We start from the raw sequence: 15,455 nt of genomic DNA, 5'->3' as shown, positions 1-15,455 counted from the left end.
CTAGCAATACTAAAGATTTTAGCTAGGGGGTCCCATGGCTAAGTACTACCAATATCTGATTCAAGTTAGATATTGCTTATTAACAGTTCTCAGGCCTGAATGCTTTGCACTTTTACAGCATGACGACTAGCAGTGGTCTTTCAAGTGCTTTTAATACATGAACTGTACCGGGATCCCTTTCTTACTTTCCATATATATCTAAGCAAGTTATAATGCACTAGACTGGAAGAAAAAGTAACCTGTCTTTATCTGGGAATCTCTGCTAACTCCTGGTTCTGCCCAATAACAATAACTACTCAGAATTTCAGGAATCTGCCAGTGGGGTTAAGTGGTCAGTGCACACCACCCAAAGAAAATGCTAGCCAGGAAGGTCTTTTTGCCTCCTTGTCCTAAATGTCGCCTGGTTTCAAAAACAATCCACTTGCAAGCCTGAAATTTAACTGTCCCTTTGTTGTGTATGCATGCATACTTTTGGGCTACCCTGTGTACATGGGATGCAGTCTCCTTTCGGGGGCGAATGGAGAGAAACCACCATTAAAAAGCCACCTTTTCTACAAAAGAGGCGTTCATGGGGTGTGTGCTTTCTCTGACACCATAGTTCCAATGAAGAAGCAATGGATACAGAGCTTTCCGCACACATAGCTGGGAGGCTTACAAGCTCCAGGCAGCCTCTCCAAGGATTCTCCTTTCATCCTTGGAGGAGACCTGGAAGCTCTTATGGCCACCTGGCCCACCCTCCCACAGACCATATGTAGGATTGTGCCCCAAAGCACAGAAAAGCAGAATGCTCATCTTTCCCCTTGAGCACATGACGGCTTTAAAAGTATAGCATCACAGAAATGAGGATGAGGACCAAACAAGATTACAGAACTTAAATATTTATTTCTTTAAACCATTCAACCTTCTGCTGCCCCCTTGCCTGCCCTCCCCCAGCCCCCCCAAAAACACTGAAAGGAGCTTCATCTATAAACAGATTTACAGGCCTAATAGCTACAGAGAAGAGCACTAGAGTTCTGTTTCAGTGATGCAGTTATTTTGTGAAGCTTCAGATCAACTGTATATTTACAACATTTGCTGCTTTTACATTTATAAAAATATTTTTATTTAATCCATAACATTATTGTTTTCAAAAACTATGCCCAGACTTTCCCCCCCTCAGATATAAATTTTAATTGTGTTTCAGTTATATAGCGATGAAAGCTTTTTTTTTAAACAAACATTTCTTTAAAATTAAAACAAATGAGTTAAAGTATATATATATTTTTTACAGTGTAGGCACCATTGAAAATAATTGCCCTTGGCATTTCTAAACCACCATCTGTCGCCAGTGTCTTTATATCTTTATTTATTTATTTATTTTTAAACGATGTAATGGCAACTTTTAAACTAAGGAAAAAAAATCAGTATTTGCTTGCATTCCTTTAACGCTTTTCAATATTTGGCAGATATATTTCAAATCCTTTAAATGACTTTTGTGCAAAAACAAAAAATGTGCAGATCCAAACCATAAAATTAAACACATCCAGACTTTTTATCAAAAATAAATTTACACCAACAGTTCCACAGCTAAGGACTGAAATACAACCCCACTTCAAACTTCAGCATAATATACAAACTGGGTTGAAAGGGGGGGGGGGAGAGATTACCCAATCTAAACAGTACCATAAATATATAATTGAAAGCAAGTTTATAATTTTAGCTACCTTTTATGGAAAAAAAATCACTCTGTACTGCACAGTACTATCTTTTTGTGAAAGAATATCTATAACTCAGTTATTTGCATATTAACTGGTAAATACGTATTTAAAATACATAGGGGTGGGGAAGAGGAATTAAACATGGTAATGCACTGCATGTAAATGTCTTTAAGAACGTAAGTGTATAAATATCTTACAGGATAGAACACCACCACACAAAACGCTGGTGTCACACACTTATACCTTCTGGTGAGGTATTTCATCGCATGCCACGGTATTCCCATAGGTCCCCTGCCCAAAACAAAGAATGAGCTACTTCCCCCTCCCGAATCTTACTAAAGAATGAAGAAATGATTAAATTAAGCCAGATTTCTATGTGTGTCCATTATTGCAGAAAGCCCCCTGCCCTTCATCTGTATTGCTTTAAAATTTTCCTTACCATGATGAATGACTATTTGAAATCCTGCCCTAAAGGGTAATACATACAAACTGTATACTAAGCTATATCAGTCACTACATGTTAACTTGCAAAGCTAATGACATATTGCTCTCAAAATGTAGGCGATTATAGAGCTGCCTAAAACACTGTACCCATTTTTCAAAAGAATAGTGTTGCTTGGTGATGCCAACTTGGATAAAATATTGGGGGGAGGGCACTCCAGGAAAGCTGTGCCCCTGTGCCCCCCATCATTGGTCACATGACATGGTGACACCCCTCCATATGAATGGCATTGCCAACCAACTTTGCCTGCTCAAATATTTTATCAGGGGCGCCAAAGGGACCTCGGCCCCTAGGAGTTAGCTCCTATGTTGTTGCAGGTATTACATTTACAGGGGCCTAAATAAAGACTACTATGGTGTTTGAGCAAGTGCTATAGCCACATCCTATAGGTTAAGGTGCTCTCGTATATTTTCCTGTAAAAAGCTGTTTTGAAGTCTAGTTTTAGTGACTCATAAGAACTGTATCTTATGTGGACATAAAAAGAAACAAGACTCGTCTCTGGAGAGTAACGAAATGTTGTTGAAACACAGCATGTGCACTTCCTATGAACTCAAGTGCATTCCATTGATCTCTGGTCAACCCAGATCCTGCGCGTGGAGATTGGCATTCCACTGGTTATATCTAGAAGCAAAGCTGCACCTCACCGTTTTTGTTTTTTGTTTTAAACTGGATTAAATAAGTGAAAACTACAATATTAAAAGTTGCTCTTTACAAAAAAGAATGTCCTGGAAATACAAAAAAGCATGTATACCCATCACAAAATAGTGGAATTAAGTCCTTTCAAATCTGCGATCATCATATATGTTGCAATGATCCAAAAGGCACAAGGAGCTCATGAACAAAGCATTGCCAAGCTTATAGTAGGTTTTGGTGGGCTATTACTGGGTCCATATGGAACAGCATCATTGATAGAAAGTTTCTTAGGAGGAGTCATTAACTGAAAACCTAAGGAGACAAACACAAGAAGAAAGTGCTCAGTTATATCGCAGCTAAGTAGTTAATAATTTATTTATTTTACAGACTACCAATCCATGTACACTGTTCATTTTCCTCACCATCCTCACATTAATCCTCCCAGACTCTTTCAATCCAGTTCCACCTCCTAAGGTTGCTAACAGTGCTTTTTCCACTACCTTTCCTACACTCACACAGAAAGCAGGAAATGAGGTTACAGGCAATGCAGACAGACCCTAAAGAAGAACACAGGTTAAGAAATGAAACCCATATGCTTACTTCTGAAACTTCTCCATAAGTTTCTTCACCATCTTATCAGTGATTCCTGGACATGTTGCTTCTGCCATATTGATGCTTTTTTCAAGTTCTTCAATTGCTTTCTTCCTGCTTGCATTATTGGTGTCTTGCTGCTTAAGCTGAGAGGCAGACAAAAATGGTCAAAACTTTGCAACCTTTACTGTACATGCTTTGGATGTGCCTCAAACTGAAAACTTACCTCAGCAAAGACAGGAGTGATTATCATCGTTAAACAGCTCAGGGTTTTCATGAGATCTTGGTCCTGGAAAGTTAGGAGATACATTAATCAAACACTTGCTGACAAATAACTGAATTAAGTAGGAGACCAAGGACCAGTTAAAAATGGACAAGACTACATGAGGGGCTCCTCATGTTCACATATGTGCCTACAGATGTATGGAGAAATGCTGGCATAAACTGGGCTGATAAGAGATATAGTCCACAGGGAGATCTGCAGCAGCAACTTTTCTCGCAGGTGCAAACTTGGGTACAGCTTATGGCTGTTTTTCCAAAGGTCAGTCCTGGAGGTGGCCCCCCAAAATGAAGAAAACAACAACTTATATGGACTGAAATAATCAAATTTATTCTCATCACAATGATTTTTGCAACTGGAGGGAGGGTGCGGATCACAGGAAACACTTTATATGCTCTACAGACTCTTACTTGACAATCTACTGAGCTGCCACCAGCAGCTGAGTACCAATGAACTCGCTACATTATTAATCAACACCCTGCTTTTCTTTTATCAAAATAGACCCAAAATAGCAGCAATAAATAACCAAAATAATATAAATGTATATGAATGAGGAAAGAAGAGAAAAGCTTCATTGGCTCCAAACTACGGTGTGTCCTCCCAATAAATAAAGTGGTGGACATACGGTAGGTTAAACACAATTTACAGAAGTGTTAGATAATTTTACACCACAGTTCACTTTTTTATTGCGGTCCTGATAATCCTAAAGGTAAAGGTAAAGGTACCCCTGCCCGTATGGGCCAGTCTTGACAGACTCTGGGGTTGTGCTCCCATCTCACTCAAGAGGCCGGGGGCCAGCGCTGTCCGGAGACACTTCCGGGTCACGTGGCCAACGTGACATTGCTGCTCTGGCGAGCCAGAGCCGCACACGGAAACGCCGTTTACCTTCCCGCTAGTAAGCGGTCCCTATTTATCTACTTGCACCCGGGAGTGCTTTTGAACTGCTAGGTTGGCAGGCGCTGGGACCGAACGATGGGAGCGCACCCCGCCGCGGGGATTCGAACCGCCGACCATGCGATCGGCAAGCCCTAGGCGCTGAGGCTTTTACCCACAGCGCCACCCAAGTCCCACCTGATAATCCTAGTCTTCATTAATAAAAGTTGTAAGCATCACTACCACTATAACCATCGTTCTGATCCTCGCAACTGCAGAGATGAATTTGACCACCTGAAATGTAGTCAGTATTGCCAGGGAGCAATGCTGTGTGTCTACAGAGGGGTGGGGACATTTCTGACTGCTTTACAAACACCAAGGGTCAGCTCTCTGCCTGTGGCAGCTTCCAAGGAGCTTAAAGAGTAGAAAGAAATTCTGGCTGGACGTACTGTTCCGTTCTGCAGTTTCTTGGCCTCTGGCTTCTTCCGAACTGTAGTAAAACTCCATTCTGGGTGGGAATTGTTCTCCTTGTTGCTAGACTCCCTAATGGGGAAGGGAAGAAAATGACAAAGCTTTTAAAGAACTGTGCTACCATGCCAGAGGTCTGCCATAGTTGAAACCCTTAAATATAAAATCGTGCCAAATGAGGAGGAAAAATGCTGTAGGTTTGCTTCCAAAGTAGACGCCAATAAACTCTGGACAAAACTCTAAGAAATACTAGAATCCAAACCTTGCTCTTCCCCCACCCCCAATCCATTTTAGATTATGTATTTCAGTCGATTGCTGAACTTTACATTTTAAGTATTTATATTTTGATGTTGGCCGCCCTGAGCCCGGTTATGGCTGGGGAGGACAATATACAAATAAAATTGATGCTGATGATGATGGTGATGTACTGTAAAAAAGGACAATCAGAAGCCCCATCCAGGTTCTTTTTGACTTGGAGCCAATAACAAAAGAAATTAACCAGTTTAGAGCAGCATTTTTGGTCTTCTTTTGTGGATGTGGAGAGAGGCAGATGCAACCAAAAGAAAACACAGCCCAATCAGATCTGTGACAAAAGTGACATTGAGTACAATGGCTGCACCTAAGATCTGCAAGGTCTATGAAAGACACTTTTCAGTCTTAGCAGAAGTATAGTAGAGGCAGGAATGCCTCGCCCCCCCCCCCCCCCCCCCGGATTTATTCTGCAGCTCAACTTACCTCAACAGATTTGTGCCTTATTTATTTAAAAAATACAGCCCACAAACTTTTTTAATGGTGGGTCGCACCAAATTGTGGGGGAGTGTCTACCTTTTTTGCAGGCATAAACCCCTCAAATTGATGCCTTTTTATTTATAAATTTACAAATTGCTTCACAACCAAAAGTTACTGAAGTATTATTCCATTAAATAAAAGTTAGCTACAGAAAGATATCAAACAGTAGAACCATTTTTACAACTGTATCAACACCGCATAAGCCTGACTGTATACACTTCACAGAAAGCCTTCTTAAACAAAAATGTCTTCAACAGCCACCAAATGTCAAAGTGTTAGGTGCTGGTAACTAATTCCAGAGGACTGGAGTTCTAGCACTAAAAGTTCAGTCTACAGTGCATACGAAGCACAGCTCTGGGGCATATGATATTCTTAGGAATGTCCCATCTGGGAGAAGCATAGTTTCCAGGCTCCCTACAGGTGACATAATTCTGCAGTAACCTGAAAGTGTTTCAGGAAAAGGAAGAGAGCATAAATGAAGGGGAAACATCCATACAGTGTGACAAAGAGACACCACACTCATTGTGCTACAGTGGACACAGGCTCAGTCCTGAAATTCAGAGAGTGACCCTGAATGAGATCATGGTCTCTCAATTTAAATTTACTTCATTTATGAAAACAAATGGCAATTAAAAATGAAGTAAGAGGATCTACTGTGTGTGTATGTCTGCTGTTATCATTTGCTGTTCACAAAGTAGCTCTTGACCAAAGTAAAAATAAATCACTTGCAACTGGTTAGGTCATGGGTCAACAAACTAAGGCCCGGGGACCGGCCCCGGCCCAATTGTCTTCTGGATCCAGCCTGCGGATGGTCCGGGAGTTGCCACGTGGATCGGCGTAGGGATTCTGATCGTTTGGGCTGCACCATTCCCCCCCCACACACCATGACAGCACTTCCTCCCTCCCTCCTCCTGGCTTCTCCCCACCCTGCCTAGAGGAGGAAGGGGGCTGGGCTTTGTTGAGCCGTGGTTAGCTGAGGGCCATTTTAAGCAGCCCCTTTCTGGAGTCAGCCCTTTCGAGCCACTCATTGTTCCTTCGCCACTGCCGCCAACCCCTGCCGCTCGCAAGGCGCAGGAGCTAGGTGCTGAGCGCTGTTTAAAGCAGAGCAGCCCCTCTCCGGAGCCAGCCCTTTCACGCCACTCATCATCCCGCCGCTGCCGCCAGCCCCTGCCACTTGCAAGGCACAGGTAAGCAGCCACCAGGGCTCATCAGGTGCTGTGGAGAAGGGAGGGGAGAGTCGTGGGGGCGTATTTCCCCCCCCCCCCCAAAAAAAAATAGTCCAGCCCCCCACAAGGTCTGAGGGACAGTGGACCGGCCCCCTGCAGAAAACATTTGCTGACCCCTGGGTTAGGTGCTGCTGGAAAGGGTCTCCTGACTTTCTGAGGATAGAGGCAGAAGAATTCAGAAAGTTGCAAACGGATGCTTCCAAGACGGCCACTTGTTTGTGCCTGGCTTTAACAACTATCCATGCAGCATGGCTCTCCTTCCAACTTCCAAGTTGCACAGGTGGGCAGGGGGTATTGATGCAGCTGTATGGCCAACATGCCTAGAGTGCCTCAACCTTGAAGACCAAGCTAGTGAGCCCTCTGACTTTTCCTACTTTGAAGCAAGAAAGGGTGGCAGAGGTTTATTTCCCACCGCTTCCTTGGAGTCTTACTGCCAAGCTGTGGCTAAAGCTGTCATTTCCTCTTTCCTCTCTTCCCTCCAGGAAAAGGAGACAGGAGGAGCTGCTCCAGCTGTTACTCAGCAGAGAGGTTCAGTGTCCTTATGCCATGTGCCATGCTCCCTGCCTCAACTTCCCACAAGACAGATTGAGGGGAGGGAGGAGTGTGTTCAACCACTGCTTGGTTGTGAGGTTCAGACCTTGTTTGCCAAGCAGTAGCTGAATAACATGATGCAAAAGAGTGTTCACCAAGGACTGCATGCTTGCTGCTGCTCCAAGCCACACATGCTTCCTATGTCTGTTTCATGGGGGTAAGGGGATGCTGCTTGGCAAAAGAGCCAAAGGCATATCACTGAAACTTGCCTTCTCTCTGCCTCTCATTGCCGTAGGAGACAGGTGTGCATGTGTGCAGGGTTGGCTCTCCAGCCATTCCTCGGCACAAGGGCTTCTCTGCAGAGCACTAACTGAAACCTTGAGTCTACTTGTCTTTTTCTCACTGGAAAAGTGTTTGTGTGCATACGTGCACTTCCTTTGCTGTTGGCTGGAGAAATATGCCTCTATTAAACTAGCTGAGGGGAGGAACCTAGTGAACATAAATGTTAGTTTGGCTAGCAAGTTTAGCCAAATACTGTAGACCCCTGGAATAGTAGTCTGAAGTGGTAGTTCCAACAGCAGACCATCTTGGCTGTGAGTCCTGGAAGACCAGCTCCCTGCCTTGCAGCCCTTTCTTCCACCTGGCCTGGGAAGCCCAGTCTTCCACCTGACTGACTCCGGCTACAAAAGCTGAGGTTGCTGAAGAGGCCACCTTGGTTGTTTCTAGGTGAAGACCTAGGTAATTGAGCCTGATCTTCCACAGCTGCTGCCCACCATGAACCACCATTGACAGGACTGGCAGCAACAGCAGCAGATATGATAATATTTTATCTTGTTAATTATGCTATTTAAATGTGCATTTTATATTTGACTTCCCTAAGTAATATTTTCTTTTGAAATCTTTAAGATTGTTTTGGTTAACTTTGCTTGCTGCATTAAATGTGCATTCTGTAGTCTACCCCCTTTGTAATGTTTTAATTTGAGATCTTTAAGATAACATTTTAGTTTCCTGTTAATTATGTTGCTTTGAATGTATACTTCATATTTAACTTTCTTCAGTAATGTTTTGTTCTGGATTGTTTTATTTGATGTTTTGATATTTTTTCTTAAAAATAGAAAGCAGTATAAACATAATGATAATACAGGAGCTGAACTCTACCCCCTCAACTCCTGCCACTGGGACAGCTCCCCTGCCCACTCCCCAATTCCTGGCAAATAATCAAAAATCCAGACTTACGAATCAGAACCATCAGAATCTGTTTCATCGCTACTATGTCCTTCTGCTTTCCACCTCTTAAATCTATCAATAAGCTCCGTCAGATATGAAGTCTTCTTGGCATTTTTCAGAATGAATTTGTGCTTTAGAAGTTCTTTCGCTGTGGGACGCTGTAAAAGACATGAAGTGGTAAATTGTTTGCAAGCAGAATGCAAAATGTTGACAATTATCTATAAAGGCCTCCCTTACCAGCCCGCCCGCTCCTTAAGATACACTGCTGAGGATTTTCTTTGGGTCTCGACTGTGACTGAGGCGTGACTGATTGGAACATGGGAAGGGGCCTTCCCTATGGCGATTGATCTGCTGTGCTAAGGATTCCTTTGTGGTTACCATACTTATTATTTAGATTTAGATCTAAATACCATACTTATTTAGATTGGTTTAATCTCAGGGGACAGACAGTAGCTCTGTGACAGTGGATCTGCCAGCATGCAGAAGATCTCAAATTTGATCCCTGGCATCTCCAGGTAGAGATGGGAAAGATTCCCTGCCTGGAACCCTGGAGAGCCGCTACCAACCAGTACTGAGCAAGATAGAGCAATGGTCTGGCTTCCCATGTTCATCAATCTGTTAGATTTTAGTGTTTCCCCCCCAACTTTTGTAAGCTGCTGAACACTGCAAATGTAGTGGAAGGGCAAGATGCAGATATTTGCGAAAATAAATAAAAAATTACAATAGCTATAGTGGAAGTTGGCTCATTAGATCAGATTACATCTACTACCAAGCATTTTGTAATTGGATGGCAGTGCACTATTTGTCCAAACAACTCCATTCTCTTTATGTCTGAAAATTAGGTTTCTTTCCACTCTGCCTCTCCAAGAGCTCCGAGTAATCCAAAACTTTTCCTTACTTTTATGCCAACAAGCATTAGACCAATGAGAATGCTCTAGTTCTCTGCAGCGACTGTATGCATTAAAGCCAGAGCAGGAAACAGGATTATAACACAAACCACTGTGGTGCCTTTATTACAGAAGTCTTTTGGGAATAGATTCCTCTGAAGGAAACTGATGTGCAGACTGGAAGGGTTTAAGCTTGGATGACCTTCTGTTCCCTTCCAGGGTTTTCATTCCTTAACTGAACAGAGCATCCAACAAGCATCCAATTTGCCCCTGCAACTCCACCCCCCAAAAAACACCCAGCTGATCTGATGCATGGATTTTCTCTATTCTATTGTGTTTTGTGCATACTCTGTACGCTGCCTCCTCAAGTAGATTAATGCCGACCTTAAAAAGTTTGAGAAATCTGGAGACATCCGGGAGGGAAGATGGCTGGCTAGTCCTCAATTGCTGACAGTCCCTCAACAGAGATAATTATGCAGCGATTAACAATAGCCAAGATGTAAATCTTCATTATTACACTCTCTCTTTGAATACAGGGAGATCAAGGGATTAACCTCAAATGCTCTGAAGAAAGGTGTTCTTCACACCAGAGACCAGAAAAGTTTTTGGATGCAGGATACATCTTTGAGTGAGGAACTGCTATTGTGTCCAGACACCACATAATAGCCCTGAATGTTAGCCCTTAGGACAACAGGTCAGCTAAACCTCCCTTCTTTTAATTACTTTTAAGATTGGGATCAATTACGACTGAAGTGATCTGTCTGCCAATTAATTTTCACCAAGAACATGAACTGAGTGTGAGATAAGAGGCATTAGCTAACATGCTGAAAACAAAACAAAAAGTATCTTAATTATTTGTGATTAAGAAAGATTATAAATGGATCAGAATGCTCTGCTTGTTAAGCATCTTCAATTTATATTACTTTTTACTCTCAGTCCTTTTTGTGAAGTGCTGGCTTCAGAAGTGAAACTACATTCCCGTGAGTGCGAAAGGAATGCACTTCTTAAAGAGACAGACACAAGTTTTCAAGGCAGAGACTTAACATGAAGACTAACTGAACCAAATGTGGCAAAGAGGCTGTTGAACCCCTGCAATGACTGTTGGCATCATGCAGCAATTATTGGATGAGCAACTGAAAGACCTTAGAACTGAGATGCATAAAATCTTGAATGAAAAAGGAGAGAACGATCAGACCAAAGAATGCACAGGACCTTAGGGGAGAGGGGGATACTGATAAAGATCTGCCTGAACGTGAGAGTGGAATGGTAAAGTGGGAAGCAGCAGATGATGAAATGAAAGAACTTCCACATAGGTGTCTGAAGGACTGAAACAGACAAACAATGGAGTTGTGATGCTGGAGAAGTGGAATGAAACCATTGATAAGCAATATCAAGAAACATCTTGAGATGGCAAAGATGGAGCCGAAAGAGAAAGGATCCTGTGTACAAGTTGGAGTGAATTCAGAGGAAAAGGCCATTAAGCCTTTGGTGATTCTTCTTAAAAAAGAATGGAAGAAACAGAAATGGAAGGAACTTTTTTTTTCCTTTTCCTAATTTAGGACAGGAAATCATGGCCAACAGGAAATGGGATCAGAAGATCTGGAACTGGATGAATATGGAACTGGCTGTATATTAATGAATATACATCAAATAAATAACTATGGGTTATTATTCTAATAATAGATATTGGAATTTCTTGGAGATAAAAGCTGTCATACCAGACTGGAGGAAGACTATTCTTGACATTTAGTGATAATAACCGCAGAGCCACTTTTGGACTTTTTGCATGAAAAGGAAAATGAATAAACTTGAGATGCCTGGGGTTGAAGATTGGGAAAACGTCAATAAGCAGGTTGAAGAACAGCTGGATATTACCCTGGAATACAGCTGGATACCATCCTGAACACTTTGAAAATATTGAACTCTTTTTATATACATAATTGACAGACAAAGAATCTGAAGTCCTCTTTATTTATTTCTCTCTTATTTTTTTATATTTATTTCCAGTGTTTTCTCATTTTCTTCCTTCTTCTATCTATTTTACTCTTGCTTATGCTGTGCTATGTTTTGGTTTTTGATGTTCTCTACTCTAGGTTAGGGGATGCGGGTGGCCACTGAGCCTAGGGCCTGCCGATCAGAAGGTCGGCGGTTCGAATCCCCGTGACAGGGTGAGCTCCTGTTGCTCAGTCCCAGCTCCTACCAACCTAGCAGTTCAAAAGCACACAGTGCAAGCAGATAAATAGGTACCACTGTGGCGGGAAGTTAAACAGAGTTTCCATGCACTGCTCTGGTTTTGCAAGAAGCAGCTTAGTCATGCTGGCCACATGACCCACAAAAACGGTCTGTGGACAAACGTCGGCTCCCACGGCCAGTAAAGCAAGATGAGTGCCGCAACCCCAGAGTCGTTTGCGATTGGACTTAACTGTCAGGGGTCCTTTACCTTTACTCTAGGTTAGTGAGGGTACACATAGGAAGGTGATGGATGGAAAGTGAAAGACCCTGTATGAGAGGCAGGCAAGCCAAGGCAAGATCTCCCAGGGTAGGAGTCTGGGAGAAGAAAAGAAAGCTCCCAGGTGAGAGCTGAGAGGGTCCACCCCCCCCCCCTTTTGTGTGAGACAAGGGTTAAGATCAACCTCAGATAGAGGGCTTTGTTACCTCTCCCCTTTTCCTTTGTTGTTTCTTTTTTTATTTTTATTTAAATTAGTTTTTCATTGTACTGTATGCTGAAAAGTTTAAACAACATTTTTTTTAAAAAAAGCCTGCAGCACTTTTCTCTGCCTTTTCTTTTGCATAACAAACAATACTGCAAGCACCCAAGATTCCTAATGTTGAAGAAGTGAAATGTTAACACACTTACAAATGTCGGGTCCTTATTCAGACATGCATCAATAAACTCTTTAAAGGGTTTGCTGAAGTCCCCTATTAGGGTTGGAGGGTTGTTTTTGGGAATGAGAAAGAGAACTCTCATTGGATGCATGTCTGAGTTCGGAGGCTCTCCTTTGGCCAGTTCAATAGCTGTGATTCCCAATGACCAAATGTCAGCCTGCAGAGAAAGAGGAAAGATAATAGTATCATATTTGTACAGCACTAGCTATCTTGAACAGTAGACTGGTAGCAGAAACTTTGTTTCCCCAATCATAGGCTTTAAAACTGAACTGACGCAAAACACACATGCACACACAAATAGGATCCTTGTGCTCCAAGCTATAACACAGCAACACTGGATAAATGTCTATCTAAATGGAGCAAGTATATTCCTTCAAGAGCAAGTGCTAATTGTTCAGCTTTCAATATCCTTTGTGGGTCAAGCTGACGACAAGTTGTGGAAGTGCTCACTCAGGAGGGAGGGGAAAGAACAGTTGGGTGTGATTGTGCTGCGTTGAAAAGAGCTTAACAGGAAGCCCAGAAAACTCAGGAAGTTGCAGTGAAAGAAGAGGAGTGTCTTGTTGCTCTGCAGCCTGAGAACCCTTAGTACATCCCATCCTTCTGGTAACAGATTTGCTTAGGCTTTCGGAGGAGAGCTTAGTAGAGTTCTGAGCATAGTCAGGAGAAGACTGAAGCTCAATGAACACAGGAGGAGAAAAGTCAGTGGAAATAAGTACTAATGCTCCTTTAGTGCTTGGAAGCTCATGAAGGCCCCTCCTGGTTTGTACACTCCACACAGTTCTGGGCTATAATCACTAGTGCTAGAAACTTGCTCTTTGATCTTTAATACACATTCTCAAGCTGTCCTATAGCTATAAGAATTACGCATTTGGAGGCATACCATACATTCTGTGGCAAGACTACGGTTCTGAAAATCTCCAAATGTCTTGCACAAAATGAACACATCACTCCTAAGCACAAACCAGTTTTCAAAGAACTCACTTTTGAATCATAGGCTGATTGTTGAATCACTTCTGGTGCCATCCAAAATGGCGTGCCTACAAAGGTGTTCCTTTTAATCTGTGTATCAGTCAGTTGCCCCGCAACTCCAAAATCCGCAAGCTTCACATCTCCTTGCTCTGACAATAACACGTTGGCAGCTTGAAAGGAGAAGAAAGCAGAAAAAACTAATTAAAAAGCAGAAAGAACTATTGCTTGAAGGGATATGGGCTCTGCATTTATTTAAATTTATACACACCCTTTATATCTCTGTGAATTTTCTTCTCTGAATGTAGATAGTCAAGCCCTTTCAGTATTTCCTTGAGCATTGTAGCAATCTGGAACTCATCGAATGGGCCAGCACGGAGCTTTGGGAAGGAAACAAAGCATAATTCAAATAAAGCATAAACCCTGGCATCCACTGTTTGTTAACAGTTATTTGAAATGTCATTTTTCTTTTTTAAAAGATTTGCAGGAAAAGGTTCAAACACGAATGTTCCACAACAGACACTGTCTAAATTAATAAACTTGGAAGAGTAACACAAGTAACTTGAAAACATTGTCAAGCAAACTTAAGGAAGGTTTTACTTTCCTGAGAAGCTTTGACTAATATAGCCTTTTAGAGATGATGGCAAGAACACAGAACCATGGTATTACGTTCCCAATAAATACATCCCACCTCAGAATAGTAATAATTTAATTTATTAGATTTATACCCCAACACCTTCCTGCAAAGGAGACCAGGGCTCACTATTAAACTACACTATGTATGGGCAACTGCCTCCATTGGCAGTAATATACTGTACAGTACAACAGCTGTGAGGATTTAGGTAAGAGGTTCATAAGACTGTGAGCCACAAACTAGGGCTGATTTGCACTATTATCACTCTCTAACACATCACTTGAGGATCTGCAGCCGAACACGAGTCAAATTCTGTTTACTGTTTGTTTCCATTTCCATTCTGCCCTTCATCAGGTTGTAATGTGCTGTTTGAGGTGAAGTGATCTGAATTGTGGGCCATTTGCCTTGTCATGCTTTAGTCAGTGTTTAGAGCTATAGCAATCAACATACATGGATTTGTGTGTATATGAACCATAGCCCTCAAAAATCTGTTCCATTGTCCCTAGTGGACAACTGCCCCAAAACTCAGCGAACAGCAAGGCTTCTCTTACCTTTCCAAATTCCAGCTGAGAAAATCAGAAGGTGGCTGTTAGGGTTGAACTGAGTGCTACTTATGTGCAGAGACCACTTGTAATTCTATGCTGTTGAAATTCTAGTGGGATTAAGGCACAGTTTGTACAGAGCTTGCAAAAATGTCATGTTGCTCAATGTTAATAATATTTCAGGATCTCATAAGCATAAACACTGAGCAGCATTATCTTACAGGAAAAGGGTGGGTCTCTTATATAGGGCTGTGGTGGAGCTGGACTGGGGGATAGGGGAAAACCACACATCACCACCCAAAGCGCTTTGCTTTTTTAGTCCCTCCTAGGCTGCATCCGTCGTGAACACTGTGTTTGTCATAAGTAAAGGGCCCTTTCATGGCTTAAATTTAAACTGCCAAAAATGGAAAAACCAGGTCAGTTTCAACATTGAATATTAACCATGCTTTTGCTTCCATGGCACACTCCTGGAATCTGCTTCCAAGAAAAACATTTCTGTGTATTCAAAACTGGTAAAACATCTCACCTTTCAGTTTATTAATAAAACTTGTGTTTTGACAGCAACAAATCTTCCTCATACTGAAAAGTAGAAGGTGTGGTACACTTTTTGGTAATATATTGTTTTTTAAGACACAAGGTAGACAACCTGAACTCATCTACAACTAGACATAAAGGAACACTGTAGTCATTGCACCAAGAGGAGCATTGTGCCACAAGACAGCC

General features: G+C 42.1%; 1 protein-coding gene across 1 annotated transcript in view; it reads right to left on the bottom strand.

The window, feature by feature from the left end:
* Nucleotides 1–862: 862 nt before the first annotated feature.
* Nucleotides 863–15,455, bottom strand: part of STK26 (serine/threonine kinase 26) — a 44,175-nt gene continuing 29,582 nt past the window's right edge. The window contains exons 5-12 of the mRNA XM_028715937.2: nt 13,828–13,936; nt 13,572–13,729; nt 12,562–12,747; nt 8,827–8,975; nt 5,026–5,119; nt 3,650–3,712; nt 3,433–3,569; nt 863–3,144 (exon numbers count right to left, since the gene is read on the bottom strand). Coding sequence (XP_028571770.1) covers nt 3,120–3,144; nt 3,433–3,569; nt 3,650–3,712; nt 5,026–5,119; nt 8,827–8,975; nt 12,562–12,747; nt 13,572–13,729; nt 13,828–13,936 — 921 coding nt within the window. The 3' untranslated portion in view covers nt 863–3,119. The remainder of the gene's footprint in view (nt 3,145–3,432; nt 3,570–3,649; nt 3,713–5,025; nt 5,120–8,826; nt 8,976–12,561; nt 12,748–13,571; nt 13,730–13,827; nt 13,937–15,455) is intronic.

This window comes from Podarcis muralis, chromosome Z (genome assembly GCF_964188315.1).
Source record: "Podarcis muralis chromosome Z, rPodMur119.hap1.1, whole genome shotgun sequence".
Classification (NCBI taxonomy): Eukaryota; Metazoa; Chordata; class Lepidosauria; order Squamata; family Lacertidae; genus Podarcis; species Podarcis muralis.
The sequence above is the reverse complement of the archived record's forward strand: the minus strand, read 5'-3'. Positions and strand labels throughout refer to the sequence as shown.